Raw genomic sequence first — 20,501 nt, forward strand, 5'->3', positions numbered from 1 at the left:
ACCAATCACATACTTCATCTTGACCAGTAACGCCACCTGTCGCGTCATATCCGGGGACAAAAGAATAGTATACGACTATGCCGAAAAATGAAAATAAGCCATAGGGGTTGGTAAACATGATGAATGTCAATTTAAGCGATGATTGAACCAACAGGTCTGCCACTAAATTGACCCGAGTGTTCTTGTCATGCCGGACAATTCCCTAAGATAATGCCTTACTTACTTGGCCTACTGCTCGTTATCTATGGTCAAGGGCAACCTTGATGACGTCTTTATAAATGGGTCAGAACTCCTCAAGGTAGCGGCCCGTCAATATGGCGCCTTTAGATTTCCGCTGTACTCTTTTTGGTATGTATATATTAGCAGTTTAAACTTTTAAAATTGATTATACTTACATAAAAACGTCAATGATTAATCTGAATAATTCGAAGGATCATGTGAAATGCCTCAGGAGCCAAGGCTTGGAGAATTGTGATCCATGTAGACTATGTCTTTGTTTATGTAAATAAACAACAATTGGTATGGTATCGGTAAAGTTTGGGTAGATGCTGGAAACCGTAGTGTTAAGGCACATCATTTAGACATCAACAGGTTTTTCCATTGATTTTGTATGAGTGTTGATTATTTTTCTATTTTTGCCTAAGTAGAGATTGAATGGCGAGAAAGTATTGAAGCTTGATATTCCTGTTAATACAAACGTTCACATTTCCTTACACATTATACAGTTATATTAATTAAAACAGACGATGGTTCCCGAGGATATGTTGAACTATGCGTTTAACACTTTCATTAAAATATGTTAATATTATATAATATTATAATTATGTAAGATATTTCCTGAAAAACGGTTCAATGCGATGCTTACATACCATTAAAAAACAACTTGCATTAGAAAGGGATATTTTTGATGAATTTGCCTGTTCCAGTTTTCGGTCATTATATATATAGTAGGTATAACCAACCAATTGTTATCTCCGTCAACAATGCACTATTGTTATTTCGTTTGTTTGTGTTACAAGTCTTATTTGTATAAAGATGTTTACTTTTTCAGTACACTTCATAGTGATGCTGTGTGGAGGAGTATATACAGGTAAGATCCCCCACCTTTTCCTCTCTCTGTGTCACACTGTTAAGGTTATATACAGGTAAGATCCCCCACCTTTTCCTCTCTGTATCACACTGTTAAGGTTATATACAGGTAAGATCCCCCACCTTTTCCTCTCTGTATCACACTGTTAAGGTTATATACAGGTAAGATCCCCCACCTTTTCCTCTCTGTATCACACTGTTAAGGTTATATACAGGTAAGATCCCCCACCTTTTCCTCTCTCTGTATCACACTGTTAAGGTTATATACAGGTAAGATCCCCCACCTTTTCCTCTCTCTGTATCACACTGTTAAGGTTATATACAGGTAAGATCCCCCACCTTTTCCTCTCTGTATCACACTGTTAAGGTTATATACAGGTAAGATCCCCCACCTTTTCCTCTCTGTATCACACTGTTAAGGTTATATACAGGTAAGATCCCCCACCTTTTCCTCTCTGTATCACACTGTTAAGGTTATATACAGGTAAGATCCCCCACCTTTTCCTCTCTCTGTATCACACTGTTAAGGTTATATACAGGTAAGATCCCCCACCTTTTCCTCTCTGTGTCACACTGTTAAGGTTATATACAGGTAAGATCCCCCACCTTTTCCTCTCTGTATCACACTGTTAAGGTTATATACAGGTAAGATCCCCCACCTTTTCCTCTCTGTATCACACTGTTAAGGTTATATACAGGTAAGATCCCCCACCTTTTCCTCTCTCTGTGTCACACTGTTAAGGTTATATACAGGTAAGATCCCCCACCTTTTCCTCTCTGTGTATCACACTGTTAAGGTTATATACAGGTAAGATCCCCCACCTTTTCCTCTCTGTATCACACCTGTTAAGGTTATATACAGGTAAGATCCCCCACCTTTTCCTCTCTGTATCACACTGTTAAGGTTATATACAGGTAAGATCCCTCACCTTTTCCTCTCTCTGTATCACACTGTTAAGGTTATATACAGGTAAGATCCCTCACCTTTTCCTCTCTGTATCACACTGTTAAGGTTATATACAGGTAAGATCCCTCACCTTTTCCTCTCTCTGTATCACACTGTTAAGGTTATATACAGGTAAGATCCCCCACCTTTTCCTCTCTCTGTATCACACTGTTAAGGTTATATACAGGTAAGATCCCCCACCTTTTCCTCTCTCTGTATCACACTGTTAAGGTTATATACAGGTAAGATCCCCCACCTTTTCCTCTCTCTGTGTCACACTGTTAAGGTTATATACAGGTAAGATCCCCCACCTTTTCCTCTCTCTGTGTCACACTGTTAAGGTTATATACAGGTAAGATCCCCCACCTTTTCCTCTCTGTATCACACTGTTAAGGTTATATACAGGTAAGATCCCCCACCTTTTCCTCTCTGTATCACACTGTTAAGGTTATATACAGGTAAGATCCCCCACCTTTTCCTCTCTGTGTCACACTGTTAAGGTTATATACAGGTAAGATCCCCCACCTTTTCCTCTCTGTATCACACTGTTAAGGTTATATACAGGTAAGATCCCTCACCTTTTCCTCTCTCTGTGTCACACTGTTAAGGTTATATACAGGTAAGATCCCCCACCTTTTCCTCTCTGTATCACACTGTTAAGGTTATATACAGGTAAGATCCCCCCACCTTTTCCTCTCTGTATCACACTGTTAAGGTTATATACAGGTAAGATCCCCCACCTTTTCCTCTCTCTGTGTCACACTGTTAAGGTTATATACAGGTAAGATCCCCCACCTTTTCCTCTCTCTGTATCACACTGTTAAGGTTATATACAGGTAAGATCCCCCACCTTTTCCTCTCTCTGTATCACACTGTTAAGGTTATATACAGGTAAGATCCCCCACCTTTTCCTCTCTGTATCACACTGTTAAGGTTATATACAGGTAAGATCCCCCACCTTTTCCTCTCTCTGTATCACACTGTTAAGGTTATATACAGGTAAGATCCCCCACCTTTTCCTCTCTGTATCACACTGTTAAGGTTATATACAGGTAAGATCCCCCACCTGTTCCTCTCTCTGTATCACACTGTTAAGGTTATATACAGGTAAGATCCCCCACCTTTTCCTCTCTGTATCACACTGTTAAGGTTATATACAGGTAAGATCCCCCACCTGTTCCTCTCTCTGTATCACACTGTTAAGGTTATATACAGGTAAGATCCCCCACCTTTTCCTCTCTGTATCACACTGTTAAGGTTATATACAGGTAAGATCCCCCACCTGTTCCTCTCTCTGTATCACACTGTTAAGGTTATATACAGGTAAGATCCCCCTCACCTTTTCCTCTCTGTATCACACTGTTAAGGTTATATACAGGTAAGATCCCCCACCTTTTCCTCTCTCTGTATCACACTGTTAAGGTTATATACAGGTAAGATCCCCCACCTGTTCCTCTCTCTGTATCACACTGTTAAGGTTATATACAGGTAAGATCCCCCACCTTTTCCTCTCTGTATCACACTGTTAAGGTTATATACAGGTAAGATCCCCCACCTTTTCCTCTCTCTGTATCACACTGTTAAGGTTATATACAGGTAAGATCCCCCACCTTTTCCTCTCTGTATCACACTGTTAAGGTTATATACAGGTAAGATCCCCCACCTTTTCCTCTCTCTGTATCACACTGTTAAGGTTATATACAGGTAAGATCCCCCACCTTTTCCTCTCTGTATCACACTGTTAAGGTTATATACAGGTAAGATCCCCCACCTTTTCCTCTCTGTATCACACTGTTAAGGTTATATACAGGTAAGATCCCCCACCTTTTCCTCTCTGTGTCACACTGTTAAGGTTATATACAGGTAAGATCCCCCACCTTTTCCTCTCTCTGTATCACACTGTTAAGGTTATATACAGGTAAGATCCCCCACCTTTTCCTCTCTTGTATCACACTGTTAAGGTTATATACAGGTAAGATCCCCCACCTTTTCCTCTCTGTATCACACTGTTAAGGTTATATACAGGTAAGATCCCCCACCTTTTCCTCTCTGTATCACACTGTTAAGGTTATATACAGGTAAGATCCCCCACCTTTTCCTCTCTGTATCACACTGTTAAGGTTATATACAGGTAAGATCCCCCACCTTTTCCTCTCTGTATCACACTGTTAAGGTTATATACAGGTAAGATCCCCCACCTGTTCCTCTCTGTATCACACTGTTAAGGTTATATACAGGTAAGATCCCCCACCTTTTCCTCTCTGTATCACACTGTTAAGGTTATATACAGGTAAGATCCCCCACCTTTTCCTCTCTGTATCACACTGTTAAGGTTATATACAGGTAAGATCCCCCACCTTTTCCTCTCTCTGTATCACACTGTTAAGGTTATATACAGGTAAGATCCCCACCTTTTCCTCTCTGTGTCACACTGTTAAGGTTATATACAGGTAAGATCCCTCACCTTTTCCTCTCTCTGTGTCACACTGTTAAGGTTATATACAGGTAAGATCCCCCACCTTTTCCTCTCTCTGTATCACACTGTTAAGGTTATATACAGGTAAGATCCCCCACCTTTTCCTCTCTCTGTATCACACTGTTAAGGTTATATACAGGTAAGATCCCCCACCTTTTCCTCTCTGTATCACACTGTTAAGGTTATATACAGGTAAGATCCCCCACCTTTTCCTCTCTCTGTATCACACTGTTAAGGTTATATACAGGTAAGATCCCCCACCTTTTCCTCTCTGTATCACACTGTTAAGGTTATATACAGGTAAGATCCCCCACCTTTTCCTCTCTGTATCACACTGTTAAGGTTATATACAGGTAAGATCCCCCACCTTTTCCTCTCTGTATCACACTGTTAAGGTTATATACAGGTAAGATCCCCACCTTTTCCTCTCTGTGTCACACTGTTAAGGTTATATACAGGTAAGATCCCCCACCTTTTCCTCTCTCTGTATCACACTGTTAAGGTTATATACAGGTAAGATCCCCCACCTTTTCCTCTCTCTGTATCACACTGTTAAGGTTATATACAGGTAAGATCCCCCACCTTTTCCTCTCTCTGTATCACACTGTTAAGGTTATATACAGGTAAGATCCCCCACCTTTTCCTCTCTGTATCACACTGTTAAGGTTATATACAGGTAAGATCCCCCACCTTTTCCTCTCTGTGTCACACTGTTAAGGTTATATACAGGTAAGATCCCCCACCTTTTCCTCTCTGTATCACACTGTTAAGGTTATATACAGGTAAGATCCCCCACCTTTTCCTCTCTGTATCACACTGTTAAGGTTATATACAGGTAAGATCCCCCACCTTTTCCTCTCTCTGTGTCACACTGTTAAGGTTATATACAGGTAAGATCCCCCACCTTTTCCTCTCTGTATCACACTGTTAAGGTTATATACAGGTAAGATCCCCCACCTTTTCCTCTCTCTGTGTCACACTGTTAAGGTTATATACAGGTAAGATCCCTCACCTTTTCCTCTCTGTGTCACACTGTTAAGGTTATATACAGGTAAGATCCCCCACCTTTTCCTCTCTGTGTCACACTGTTAAGGTTATATACAGGTAAGATCCCCCACCTTTTCCTCTCTGTGTCACACTGTTAAGGTTATATACAGGTAAGATCCCCCACCTTTTCCTCTCTGTGTCACACTGTTAAGGTTATATACAGGTAAGATCCCCCACCTTTTCCTCTCTGTGTCACACTGTTAAGGTTATATACAGGTAAGATCCCCCACCTTTTCCTCTCTGTATCACACTGTTAAGGTTATATACAGGTAAGATCCCCCACCTTTTCCTCTCTGTATCACACTGTTAAGGTTATATACAGGTAAGATCCCCCACCTTTTCCTCTCTGTATCACACTGTTAAGGTTATATACAGGTAAGATCCCCACCTTTTCCTCTCTGTATCACACTGTTAAGGTTATATACAGGTAAGATCCCCCACCTTTTCCTCTCTGTATCACACTGTTAAGGTTATATACAGGTAAGATCCCCCACCTTTTCCTCTCTGTGTCACACTGTTAAGGTTATATACAGGTAAGATCCCCCACCTTTTCCTCTCTCTGTATCACACTGTTAAGGTTATATACAGGTAAGATCCCCCACCTTTTCCTCTCTGTATCACACTGTTAAGGTTATATACAGGTAAGATCCCCCACCTTTTCCTCTCTGTATCACACTGTTAAGGTTATACAGGTAAGATCCCCACCTTTTCCTCTCTGTATCACACTGTTAAGGTTATATACAGGTAAGATCCCCCACCTTTTCCTCTCTGTATCACACTGTTAAGGTTATATACAGGTAAGATCCCCCACCTTTTCCTCTCTGTATCACACTGTTAAGGTTATATACAGGTAAGATCCCCCACCTTTTCCTCTCTCTGTATCACACTGTTAAGGTTATATACAGGTAAGATCCCCCACCTTTTCCTCTCTGTGTCACACTGTTAAGGTTATATACAGGTAAGATCCCTCACCTTTTCCTCTCTGTATCACACTGTTAAGGTTATATACAGGTAAGATCCCCCACCTTTTCCTCTCTGTGTCACACTGTTAAGGTTATATACAGGTAAGATCCCCCACCTTTTCCTCTCTCTGTGTCACACTGTTAAGGTTATATACAGGTAAGATCCCCCACCTTTTCCTCTCTGTGTCACACTGTTAAGGTTATATACAGGTAAGATCCCCCACCTTTTCCTCTCTGTGTCACACTGTTAAGGTTATATACAGGTAAGATCCCCCACCTTTTCCTCTCTGTATCACACTGTTAAGGTTATATACAGGTAAGATCCCCCACCTTTTCCTCTCTGTGTCACACTGTTAAGGTTATATACAGGTAAGATCCCCCACCTTTTCCTCTCTCTGTATCACACTGTTAAGGTTATATACAGGTAAGATCCCCCACCTTTTCCTCTCTGTGTCACACTGTTAAGGTTATATACAGGTAAGATCCCCCACCTTTTCCTCTCTCTGTATCACACTGTTAAGGTTATATACAGGTAAGATCCCCCACCTTTTCCTCTCTGTGTCACACTGTTAAGGTTATATACAGGTAAGATCCCCCACCTTTTCCTCTCTCTGTATCACACTGTTAAGGTTATATACAGGTAAGATCCCCCACCTTTTCCTCTCTCTGTGTCACACTGTTAAGGTTATATACAGGTAAGATCCCCCACCTTTTCCTCTCTGTATCACACTGTTAAGGTTATATACAGGTAAGATCCCTCACCTTTTCCTCTCTGTATCACACTGTTAAGGTTATATACAGGTAAGATCCCTCACCTTTTCCTCTCTGTATCACACTGTTAAGGTTATATACAGGTAAGATCCCTCACCTTTTCCTCTCTCTGTGTCACACTGTTAAGGTTATATACAGGTAAGATCCCCCACCTTTTCCTCTCTGTGTCACACTGTTAAGGTTATATACAGGTAAGATCCCCCACCTTTTCCTCTCTCTGTGTCACACTGTTAAGGTTATATACAGGTAAGATCCCCCACCTTTTCCTCTCTCTGTGTCACACTGTTAAGGTTATATACAGGTAAGATCCCCCACCTTTTCCTCTCTGTATCACACTGTTAAGGTTATATACAGGTAAGATCCCTCACCTTTTCCTCTCTGTATCACACTGTTAAGGTTATATACAGGTAAGATCCCTCACCTTTTCCTCTCTGTATCACACTGTTAAGGTTATATACAGGTAAGATCCCCCACCTTTTCCTCTCTGTATCACACTGTTAAGGTTATATACAGGTAAGATCCCCCACCTTTTCCTCTCTGTATCACACTGTTAAGGTTATATACAGGTAAGATCCCCCACCTTTTCCTCTCTCTGTGTCACACTGTTAAGGTTATATACAGGTAAGATCCCCCACCTTTTCCTCTCTGTGTCACACTGTTAAGGTTATATACAGGTAAGATCCCCCACCTTTTCCTCTCTGTGTCACACTGTTAAGGTTATATACAGGTAAGATCCCCCACCTTTTCCTCTCTGTATCACACTGTTAAGGTTATATACAGGTAAGATCCCCCACCTTTTCCTCTCTCTGTGTCACACTGTTAAGGTTATATACAGGTAAGATCCCCCACCTTTTCCTCTCTCTGTGTCACACTGTTAAGGTTATATACAGGTAAGATCCCCCACCTTTTCCTCTCTCTGTGTCACACTGTTAAGGTTATATACAGGTAAGATCCCCCACCTTTTCCTCTCTCTGTATCACACTGTTAAGGTTATATACAGGTAAGATCCCCCACCTTTTCCTCTCTGTGTCACACTGTTAAGGTTATATACAGGTAAGATCCCCCACCTTTTCCTCTCTCTGTATCACACTGTTAAGGTTATATACAGGTAAGATCCCCCACCTTTTCCTCTCTGTATCACACTGTTAAGGTTATATACAGGTAAGATCCCCCACCTTTTCCTCTCTCTGTATCACACTGTTAAGGTTATATACAGGTAAGATCCCCCACCTTTTCCTCTCTGTATCACACTGTTAAGGTTATATACAGGTAAGATCCCCCACCTTTTCCTCTCTGTATCACACTGTTAAGGTTATATACAGGTAAGATCCCCCACCTTTTCCTCTCTCTGTATCACACTGTTAAGGTTATATACAGGTAAGATCCCCCACCTTTTCCTCTCTGTGTCACACTGTTAAGGTTATATACAGGTAAGATCCCCCACCTTTTCCTCTCTGTGTCACACTGTTAAGGTTATATACAGGTAAGATCCCCCACCTTTTCCTCTCTGTGTCACACTGTTAAGGTTATATACAGGTAAGATCCCCCACCTTTTCCTCTCTGTGTCACACTGTTAAGGTTATACAGGTAAGAGCCCCCACCTTTTCCTCTCTCTGTGTCATATCCTTATTCCAAACAAAATGTATCCCATATCTGCCCTACTACCAGCTGACACGACAATTAAATATCGTAAGACTTATATGTGTAATACCACCATTATGACGACATGAATGATTTGTGACTTCAGAATTGCCATATGACGTCACACAAATGTCTCTTTAGAGAAAATCTTTCCGAGTCGAAATTCGCTTCTTCTATATAAAGAAATATATATGTGAGGTTTCATCTATATCCTCAGATATATGAGTTATATGTTAAATAGAATGTTGTACTAGTGGCTATGTTCTATGGAATTTATTAAACTTGTGCTATAATGTGACATCCCACTCGTCTATAGGCTCGCGTCATACAATGTATCAAATTATTGAACTCGTTGAATATATTCCACGTGATATAGTTACGGATATAAGATCTTCTATGTACGAAATGGATGTTATGACACTGATAATAGGATACTGATAACTGATTTACTTTTTACTTTTTTTGAAGATAATAAGGTGTGTTACGAGTGTTGGCATATGTCACATCCACGTGACTGTAACATTGTAGTGGAATGCGGTCCCCATCAGGTAGATCATCAAATATCTATTATAGGTTTTTTCTGTAATTGTCAAAAATGAAAAAGAAAAAAGAAAAAAAAGAGATAAAAAAACATCACGTGATGCGTTTTTTAATCTCTTTTCTTTCTTTTCTTTTTCATTTTTCCTTTCAATTTGTTGTGATGCTTTATATTTCACATCATAGTTCACAATTTTCTAGTTGACTTTTCTTTTTCTTTTTGTCAATATGAGAAACTTATATCGTGTTAGTGGCGAAATCCTAGCACTTAAACTTCTGTGTCAGATAGTGTGGTATTGGTTTGGGGACACAAACTTCTGTGTCAGATAGTGTGGTATTGGTTTGGGGACACAAACTTCTGTGTCAGATAGTGTGGCATTGGTTTGGGGACACTTTAACTTCTGTGTCAGATAGTGTGGTATTGGTTTGGGGACACTTAAACTTCTGTGTCAGATAGTGTGGTATTGGTTTGGGGACACAAACTTCTGTGTCAGATAGTGTGGTATTGGTTTGGGGACACTTAAACTTCTGTGTCAGATAGTGTGGTATTGGTTTGGGGACACTAAACTTCTGTGTCAGATAGTGTGGTATTGGTTTGGGGACACTTAAACTTCTGTGTCAGATAGTGTGGTATTGGTTTGGGGACACAAACTTCTGTGTCAGATAGTGTGGTATTGGTTTGGGGACACAAACTTCTGTGTCAGATAGTGTGGCATTGGTTTGGGGACACAAACTTCTGTGTCAGATAGTGTGGTATTGGTTTGGGGACACAAACTTCTGTGTCAGATAGTGTGGCATTGGTTTGGGGACACTAAACTTCTGTGTCAGATAGTGTGGTATTGGTTTGGGGACACAAACTTCTGTGTCAGATAGTGTGGCATTGGTTTGGGGACACAAACTTCTGTGTCAGATAGTGTGGTATTGGTTTGGGGACACTTAAACTTCTGTGTCAGATAGTGTGGTATTGGTTTGGGGACACAAACTTCTGTGTCAGATAGTGTGGCATTGGTTTGGGGACACAAACTTCTGTGTCAGATAGTGTGGTATTGGTTTGGGGACACAAACTTCTGTGTCAGATAGTGTGGCATTGGTTTGGGGACACAAACTTCTGTGTCAGATAGTGTGGTATTGGTTTGGGGACACAAACTTCTGTGTCAGATAGTGTGGTATTGGTTTGGGGACACAAACTTCTGTGTCAGATAGTGTGGTATTGGTTTGGGGACACTTAAACTTCTGTGTCAGATAGTGTGGTATTGGTTTGGGGACACAAACTTCTGTGTCAGATAGTGTGGTATTGGTTTGGGGACACAAACTTCTGTGTCAGAAAGTGTGGTATTGGTTTGGGGACACAAACTTCTGTGTCAGATAGTGTGGTATTGGTTTGGGGACACAAACTTCTGTGTCAGATAGTGTGGTATTGGTTTGGGCACACTTAAACTTCTGTGTCAGATAGTGTGGTATTGGTTTGGGGACACAAACTTCTGTGTCAGATAGTGTGGCATTGGTTTGGGGACACAAACTTCTGTGTCAGATAGTGTGGCATTGGTTTGGGGACACAAACTTCTGTGTCAGATAGTGTGGTGGTATTGGTTTGGGGACACTTAAACTTCTGTGTCAGATAGTGTGGTATTGGTTTGGGGACACAAACTTCTGTGTCAGATAGTGTGGTATTGGTTTGGGGACACAAACTTCTGTGTCAGATAGTGTGGTATTGGTTTGGGGACACTTAAACTTCTGTGTCAGATAGTGTGGTATTGGTTTGGGGACACAAACTTCTGTGTCAGATAGTGTGGTATTGGTTTGGGGACACAAACTTCTGTGTCAGATAGTGTGGTATTGGTTTGGGGACACTTAAACTTCTGTGTCAGATAGTGTGGTATTGGTTTGGGGACACAAACTTCTGTGTCAGATAGTGTGGCATTGGTTTGGGGACACAAACTTCTGTGTCAGATAGTGTGGTATTGGTTTGGGGACACAAACTTCTGTGTCAGATAGTGTGGCATTGGTTTGGGGACACAAACTTCTGTGTCAGATAGTGTGGTATTGGTTTGGAGACACTTAAACTTCTGTGTCAGATAGTGTGGTATTGGTTTGGGGACACAAACTTCTGTGTCAGATAGTGTGGTATTGGTTTGGGGACACAAACTTCTGTGTCAGATAGTGTGGTATTGGTTTGGGGACACTTAAACTTCTGTGTCAGATAGTGTGGTATTGGTTTGGGGACACAAACTTCTGTGTCAGATAGTGTGGCATTGGTTTGGGGACACTTAAACTTCTGTGTCAGATAGTGTGGTATTGGTTTGGGGACACTTAAACTTCTATGTCAGATAGTGTGGTATTGGTTTGGGGACACAAACTTCTGTGTCAGATAGTGTGGTATTGGTTTGGGGACACAAACTTCTGTGTCAGATAGTGTGGTATTGGTTTGGGGACACTTAAACTTCTGTGTCAGATAGTGTGGTATTGGTTTGGGGACACAAACTTCTGTGTCAGATAGTGTGGTATTGGTTTGGGGACACAAACTTCTGTGTCAGATAGTGTGGTATTGGTTTGGGGACACAAACTTCTGTGTCAGATAGTGTGGCATTGGTTTGGGGACACAAACTTCTGTGTCAGATAGTGTGGTATTGGTTTGGGGACACAAACTTCTGTGTCAGATAGTGTGGTATTGGTTTGGGGACACAAACTTCTGTGTCAGATAGTGTGGTATTGGTTTGGGGACACAAACTTCTGTGTCAGATAGTGTGGTATTGGTTTGGGGACACAAACTTCTGTGTCAGATAGTGTGGTATTGGTTTGGGGACACAAACTTCTGTGTCAGATAGTGTGGTATTGGTTTGGGGACACTTAAACTTCTGTGTCAGATAGTGTGGTATTGGTTTGGGGACACAAACTTCTGTGTCAGATAGTGTGGTATTGGTTTGGGGACACTTAAACTTCTGTGTCAGATAGTGTGGTATTGGTTTGGGGACACAAACTTCTGTGTCAGATAGTGTGGTATTGGTTTGGGGACACAAACTTCTGTGTCAGATAGTGTGGCATTGGTTTGGGGACACAAACTTCTGTGTCAGATAGTGTGGTATTGGTTTGGGGACACAAACTTCTGTGTCAGATAGTGTGGCATTGGTTTGGGGACACAAACTTCTGTGTCAGATAGTGTGGTATTGGTTTGGGGACACAAACTTCTGTGTCAGATAGTGTGGCATTGGTTTGGGGACACAAACTTCTGTGTCAGATAGTGTGGTATTGGTTTGGGGACACTTAAACTTCTGTGTCAGATAGTGTGGTATTGGTTTGGGGACACAAACTTCTGTGTCAGATAGTGTGGCATTGGTTTGGGGACACAAACTTCTGTGTCAGATAGTGTGGTATTGGTTTGGGGACACAAACTTCTGTGTCAGATAGTGTGGCATTGGTTTGGGGACACAAACTTCTGTGTCAGATAGTGTGGTATTGGTTTGGGGACACAAACTTCTGTGTCAGATAGTGTGGTATTGGTTTGGGGACACAAACTTCTGTGTCAGATAGTGTGGTATTGGTTTGGGGACACTTAAACTTCTGTGTCAGATAGTGTGGTATTGGTTTGGGGACACAAACTTCTGTGTCAGATAGTGTGGTATTGGTTTGGGGACACAAACTTCTGTGTCAGAAAGTGTGGTATTGGTTTGGGGACACAAACTTCTGTGTCAGATAGTGTGGTATTGGTTTGGGGACACAAACTTCTGTGTCAGATAGTGTGGTATTGGTTTGGGCACACTTAAACTTCTGTGTCAGATAGTGTGGTATTGGTTTGGGGACACAAACTTCTGTGTCAGATAGTGTGGCATTGGTTTGGGGACACAAACTTCTGTGTCAGATAGTGTGGCATTGGTTTGGGGACACAAACTTCTGTGTCAGATAGTGTGGTGGTATTGGTTTGGGGACACTTAAACTTCTGTGTCAGATAGTGTGGTATTGGTTTGGGGACACAAACTTCTGTGTCAGATAGTGTGGTATTGGTTTGGGGACACAAACTTCTGTGTCAGATAGTGTGGTATTGGTTTGGGGACACTTAAACTTCTGTGTCAGATAGTGTGGTATTGGTTTGGGGACACAAACTTCTGTGTCAGATAGTGTGGTATTGGTTTGGGGACACAAACTTCTGTGTCAGATAGTGTGGTATTGGTTTGGGGACACTTAAACTTCTGTGTCAGATAGTGTGGTATTGGTTTGGGGACACAAACTTCTGTGTCAGATAGTGTGGCATTGGTTTGGGGACACAAACTTCTGTGTCAGATAGTGTGGTATTGGTTTGGGGACACAAACTTCTGTGTCAGATAGTGTGGCATTGGTTTGGGGACACAAACTTCTGTGTCAGATAGTGTGGTATTGGTTTGGAGACACTTAAACTTCTGTGTCAGATAGTGTGGTATTGGTTTGGGGACACAAACTTCTGTGTCAGATAGTGTGGTATTGGTTTGGGGACACAAACTTCTGTGTCAGATAGTGTGGTATTGGTTTGGGGACACTTAAACTTCTGTGTCAGATAGTGTGGTATTGGTTTGGGGACACAAACTTCTGTGTCAGATAGTGTGGCATTGGTTTGGGGACACTTAAACTTCTGTGTCAGATAGTGTGGTATTGGTTTGGGGACACTTAAACTTCTATGTCAGATAGTGTGGTATTGGTTTGGGGACACAAACTTCTGTGTCAGATAGTGTGGTATTGGTTTGGGGACACAAACTTCTGTGTCAGATAGTGTGGTATTGGTTTGGGGACACTTAAACTTCTGTGTCAGATAGTGTGGTATTGGTTTGGGGACACAAACTTCTGTGTCAGATAGTGTGGTATTGGTTTGGGGACACAAACTTCTGTGTCAGATAGTGTGGTATTGGTTTGGGGACACAAACTTCTGTGTCAGATAGTGTGGCATTGGTTTGGGGACACAAACTTCTGTGTCAGATAGTGTGGTATTGGTTTGGGGACACAAACTTCTGTGTCAGATAGTGTGGTATTGGTTTGGGGACACAAACTTCTGTGTCAGATAGTGTGGTATTGGTTTGGGGACACAAACTTCTGTGTCAGATAGTGTGGTATTGGTTTGGGGACACAAACTTCTGTGTCAGATAGTGTGGTATTGGTTTGGGGACACAAACTTCTGTGTCAGATAGTGTGGTATTGGTTTGGGGACACTTAAACTTCTGTGTCAGATAGTGTGGTATTGGTTTGGGGACACAAACTTCTGTGTCAGATAGTGTGGTATTGGTTTGGGGACACTTAAACTTCTGTGTCAGATAGTGTGGTATTGGTTTGGGGACACAAACTTCTGTATCAGATAGTGTGGCATTGGTTTGGGGACACTTAAACTTCTGTGTCAGATAGTGTGGTATTGGTTTGGGGACACAAACTTCTGTGTCAGATAGTGTGGCATTGGTTTGGGGACACTTAAACTTCTGTGTCAGATAGTGTGGTATTGGTTTGGGGACACAAACTTCTGTATCAGAAAGTGCGGCATTGGTTTGGGGACACAAACTTCTGTGTCAGATAGTGTGGTATTGGTTTGGGGACACTTAAACTTCTGTGTCAGATAGTGTGGCATTGGTTTGGGGACACAAACTTCTGTGTCAGATAGTGTGGCATTGGTTTGGGGACACTTAAACTTCTGTGTCAGATAGTATGGTATTGGTTTGGGGACGCTTAAACTTCTGTGTCAGATAGTGTGGCATTGGTTTGGGGACACAAACTTCTGTGTCAGATAGTGTGGTATTGGTTTGGGGACATTTAAACTTCTGTGTCAGATAGTGTGGTATTGGTTTGGGGACACAAACTTCTGTGTCAGATAGTGTGGTATTGGTTTGGGGACGCTTAAACTTCTGTGTCAGATAGTGTGGTATTGGTTTGGGGACACAAACTTCTGTGTCAGATAGTGTGGTATTGGTTTGGGGACACTTAAACTTCTGTGTCAGATAGTGTGGTATTGGTTTGGGGACACAAACTTCTGTGTCAGATAGTGTGGTATTGGTTTGGGGACACAAACTTCTGTGTCAGATAGTGTGGTATTGGTTTGGGGACACTTAAACTTCTGTGTCAGAAAGTGTGGTATTGGTTTGGGGACACTTTAACTTCTGTGTCAGATAGTGTGGTATTGGTTTGGGGACACAAACTTCTGTGTCAGATAGTGTGGTATTGGTTTGGGGACACAAACTTCTGTGTCAGATAGTGTGGTATTGGTTTGGGGACACAAACTTCTGTGTCAGATAGTGTGGCATTGGTTTGGGGACACAAACTTCTGTGTCAGATAGTGTGGTATTGGTTTGGGGACGCTTAAACTTCTGTGTCAGATAGTGTGGTATTGGTTTGGGGACACTTTAACTTCTGTGTCAGATAGTGTGGTATTGGTTTGGGGACACTTAACTTCTGTGTCAGATAGTGTGGTATTGGTTTGGGGACACAAACTTCTGTGTCAGATAGTGTGGTATTGGTTTGGGGACACAAACTTCTGTATCAGATAGTGTGGTATTGGTTTGGGGACACAAACTTCTGTATCAGATAGTGTGGTATTGGTTTGGGGACACAAACTTCTGTGTCAGATAGTGTGGTATTGGTTTGGGGACGCTTAAACTTCTGTGTCAGATAGTGTGGTATTGGTTTGGGGACACTTAAACTTCTGTGTCAGATAGTGTGGTATTGGTTTTGGGACAGAATTCATAGTACTGTACTTACTAAGTGAATTAATTTAGTGAGTTTTGCATGAATAGAAATTGTTTTATTCGCTTCGTCAATGATAAATATTTCCTGTTATGTTAATTGTTTTCCTCATTTTACCTTAGACATGCTTCGCCAATACAAAAAATGTACTGTTGTATAATATGCAATTGCTACCTGAATTTACCTTAAATATGCTACGTCAATAATAAATATTTACTGTTGTATTATACACCATTTTTACCTGAATTTCCCTTAGACATGCTTCGTCAATAATAAATATTTACTGTTAATTGTTTTCCTTATTTTACCTTAGACATGCTTCGTCAATCGGTACGTGACAAGCGACGCCCACGTTTACTATAACTCGGGCTGCTTATCAAGCCAGGTAAGCGGCTATCACACAATTTTCAGGGTTAGTGCGGATGTTTATATCTACAACGTTCTACCACACACATCCATACAAATCATTCGTACAGATATATAAGTACACTTTATATGAATACTCAGGGTGTCACAATGGTGTATATTCTTGCATGGTTTTTAGAACAATCTCTCTTTCTCTTGACTGGATATTGAGATATGTTAACACTAGGGATATCTTCAATCAGTAAAAAGATAAGAAGCTAGTTATCGTTTATTTCGCTATATCTAAGCATTTGTTCCTGTGCATCTCTTCACACACACACACACACACACTCGCGCGCACACACACACACACACACACACACACACACTTTTTTTCTTCTTCTTTAGTATCAGTGACTAATCCTTGATGGATGAGACAGCTTTTTATACATTTAATTGTACTTTGCTGTCTATTATCTATCATCAAAGTATCCCTAACTGAACATAGATTTAAGTTGGGTGTTGCCAATGAGGCTAAAGACGCTTACCACTCCTGAGCCTCTGGTCGTGTTATCATTGATCCTTTTTCGTAGTTTCCATGTAAATATATTTATTTTACTCGTGTCCTGTCCGCATTTTGTCGATTCTAAGTAAGAATTGTCGGAATTCCCTGCTGTTTTCATTTATCCACGTGCCTTTTGTATAATCCTTTTAATATGTTCCTTGCACCATTTTATCATATATTGTATTATCCTTTTTAATACAAATTGCTAGAATACCATTGAAAATAAATGTTAGTGAAAATGTCTCTTGTAGAGTTGTCATAACCATCACCATACTTACTTGATGGGACGACGGACACCAGAAAAGATGACGTCAATCACAGAGATTGATGACAAAGACCTCAAGAGAAACAACCCGTCTCAACACCCGGATTGCTCGTTATGTTGTCACCAAAGCTTCTGTAATACAAACTTGTGTGAAACACATCAAGGTAGATTCTTTAAATTTAATTTTTAAAAAGATTAACACATTTATGAAGATTAGACGTACGGCAGTACTTGACATTGAAATATTAGACTAAATCTACATTTACAGCTTCTGTTTTTAAGTAGAAGTCTTCTCCAGCCGAATAGCTCTCAAACAACATCATCGCCTTTACACAGAGTAACACGTCTGAGATGTTTCGTTGGTGGTTGGCGTCTTAATACTAAATCAGAGATCTTATAAATCACATACATTTCTACAAAACTGATGATAAAAAATTAATTTAAATGCGGTAGAAAGTTTATTTGGATTCTTTAAACTATTTTATTTTTTTCGGTGTAAATTGCAGTCGAAATATTTTGTACAGTATATGCATTTTCACAAATATAGCTTTAACTATAGCTTTGTAATATTCTCGTAATAGTAATAGTAATAGTATGACAATTTTTCATCGCGCACGAATGTCGTCATACTCAATTCCATCACCAATCCCAGATACAGTGATACCATTAAGTTAAGATTGTCTGAGCGATTGACATTAATGGTAAGGTCACTTATCAACGAAGCGTTTGACTTACCCTGAAAGACCGTCACTGATGTCTGAGATTGTGCTATTGTTTTACGATGTCTATGAAGCGTCAAAGGTCACCCGCACGTATTAGTCGGTTAGATTCTTTAGATTTTAGATTCTTTATTTTGCCGAGAGCCTTACGGCTCATAGGCGCATCAATAATACATGTACATGTACAAAGAATACAATTATTCACGTCTAATAAACACACTCGCACACTTTCACACACTTTCACACACACCAACATAAGTAAATAACTACGTAATCAGGAGAGTGATGGTGTAATAATACACAAAACTTAACACACAAAAGTGTTAAATGGTAAAAGTAAGCACTGTAAAAATTACACATAAATAAGTACAAACCCCTAATAGAGAATAATCAACTGCTTATGTTAGAATAAGCTGCAGTGTTGTACACTATAACTACTAAAATATTACTGGTTATCACGCTGCCTTACAGTATAATACAAAAATTTGGCAGTGTTACATAGTTCTTTGACATTGTTTACACTCAAAAGTAGTAACTGTACAACGTTTCTCGCACGTCTTACCGTCCACTAACTGTCGTACCAAAGTCTGTAAGTCCATGAAAACCAGTAAATTCGTAAAATAATTCGCACGTAAACCCTTCTCCGTACAACTTTACCGTACCAATACATCAGAACTCAGTTGATTTTCTTTTGGAAATTAAACTAATTTAATTGACAGAATTCAATAGTCAGTAGGATCGGCCATCAGACATAGCCTTCCTATGCCCTCTTCGTAATGTGACAGGGGTTAAGGATCCATAAATGCATTTAATTTTATAGACTGGGTTAAGGGGAAGTAACTAATGTCAACAGGCTTGCTAAAATTCTTAATATAGTAACCATTTCAAGACTTTAAATTAAACAATACGTTATCAATATGGCGAGAGCTATTGAGAAACGTTTGATATAGTTGAGTACGTATTCTAAGCTGTACTGACAAATTAGTAGCAATGGTCAAAAGACATTATTTACCAATCCTCTGACCATTATATTTAAATGTTAAACTCTTCAAAACAATTCCTATTTTATGATAGTTAACTCCACGAGGAAGCGTTGTCTGTCATGTGACAGTGTGGAACAGCTGAGTGACTGTCACACAGTCCGAGGATGTGATGTTGATGAGGTAATTATCATTTTATCATCAATAGGGGAGGGGAGGGGGTAGGGGGGGAGGGCGGGGGTAGGGGGTAGGGGGTAGGGGGGGCGGTTCTTATTAATAAAACGTTAACGATAAAATGTCGAAAATGTTCATCCAGGTGAAAAATCAAACAGTGTTTTTGGATTTAATCATAACAACAATATGTCAACAGATGTCAAGATACGGAATGTAGCAGGTGAAATGAATGTGTTGTAGACTTTTGATATTGATAGACACATTTTAAAGTCCGTTTTGTGTATTTTAGATGTGTTTTTCCTCCTATTACCTCAACACCTTTGGTGAGAAACGATATCGGCTCGGCTGTATGAGGCAAAATGTGAGTAACATCTATAATATAAATATATCGGCCCGGCTGTATGAGGCAAAATGTAAGTAACACATATAATATAAATATATCGGCTCGGCTGTATGAGGCAAAATGTGAGTAACATATATAATATAAATATATCGGCCCGGCTGTATGAGGCAAAATGTAAGTAACACATATAATATAAATATATCGGCTCGGCTGTATGAGGCAAAATGTGAGTAACATCTATAATATAAATATATCGGCCCGGCTGTATGAGGCAAAATGTAAGTAACACATATAATATAAATATATCGGCTCGGCTGTATGAGGCAAAATGTAAGTAACATCTATAATATAAATATATCGGCTCGGCTGTATGAGGCAAAATGTAAGTAACACATATAATATAAATATATCGGCTCGGCTGTATGAGGCAAAATGTAAGTAACACATATAATATAAATATATCGGCTCGGCTGTATGAGGCAAAATGTAAGTAACACATATAATATAAATATATCGGCTCGGCTGTATGAGGCAAAATGTAAGTAACACATATAATATAAATATATCGGCTCGGCTGTATGAGGCAAAATGTAAGTAACACATATAATATAAATATATCGGCTCGGCTGTATGAGGCAAAATGTAAGTAACACATATAATATAAATATATCGGCTCGGCTGTATGAGGCAAAATGTAAGTAATACATATAATATAAATATATCGGCTCGGCTGTATGAGGCAAAATGTAAGTAACATCTATAATATAAATATATCGGCTCGGCTGTATGAGGCAAAATGTAAGTAACACATATAATATAAATATATCGGCTCGGCTGTATGAGGCAAAATGTAAGTAACACATATAATATAAATATATCGGCTCGGCTGTATGAGGCAAAATGTAAGTAACACATATAATATAAATATATCGGCTCGGCTGTATGAGGCAAAAT

The 20,501-nt window shown here is 40.3% G+C and overlaps 1 protein-coding gene across 1 annotated transcript in view; it reads left to right on the top strand.

Moving 5' to 3' along the window:
• Positions 1–281: 281 nt before the first annotated feature.
• Positions 282–20,501, top strand: part of LOC117317101 — a 30,735-nt gene continuing 10,515 nt past the window's right edge. Inside the window, exons 1-7 of the mRNA XM_033871899.1 lie at positions 282–348; positions 1,052–1,090; positions 9,401–9,480; positions 16,470–16,541; positions 17,318–17,495; positions 19,125–19,213; positions 19,494–19,565. Coding sequence (XP_033727790.1) covers positions 315–348; positions 1,052–1,090; positions 9,401–9,480; positions 16,470–16,541; positions 17,318–17,495; positions 19,125–19,213; positions 19,494–19,565 — 564 coding nt within the window. The 5' untranslated portion in view covers positions 282–314. The remainder of the gene's footprint in view (positions 349–1,051; positions 1,091–9,400; positions 9,481–16,469; positions 16,542–17,317; positions 17,496–19,124; positions 19,214–19,493; positions 19,566–20,501) is intronic.

This window comes from Pecten maximus, chromosome 18 (assembly GCF_902652985.1).
Source record: "Pecten maximus chromosome 18, xPecMax1.1, whole genome shotgun sequence".
NCBI classification, from domain to species: domain Eukaryota; kingdom Metazoa; phylum Mollusca; class Bivalvia; order Pectinida; family Pectinidae; genus Pecten; species Pecten maximus.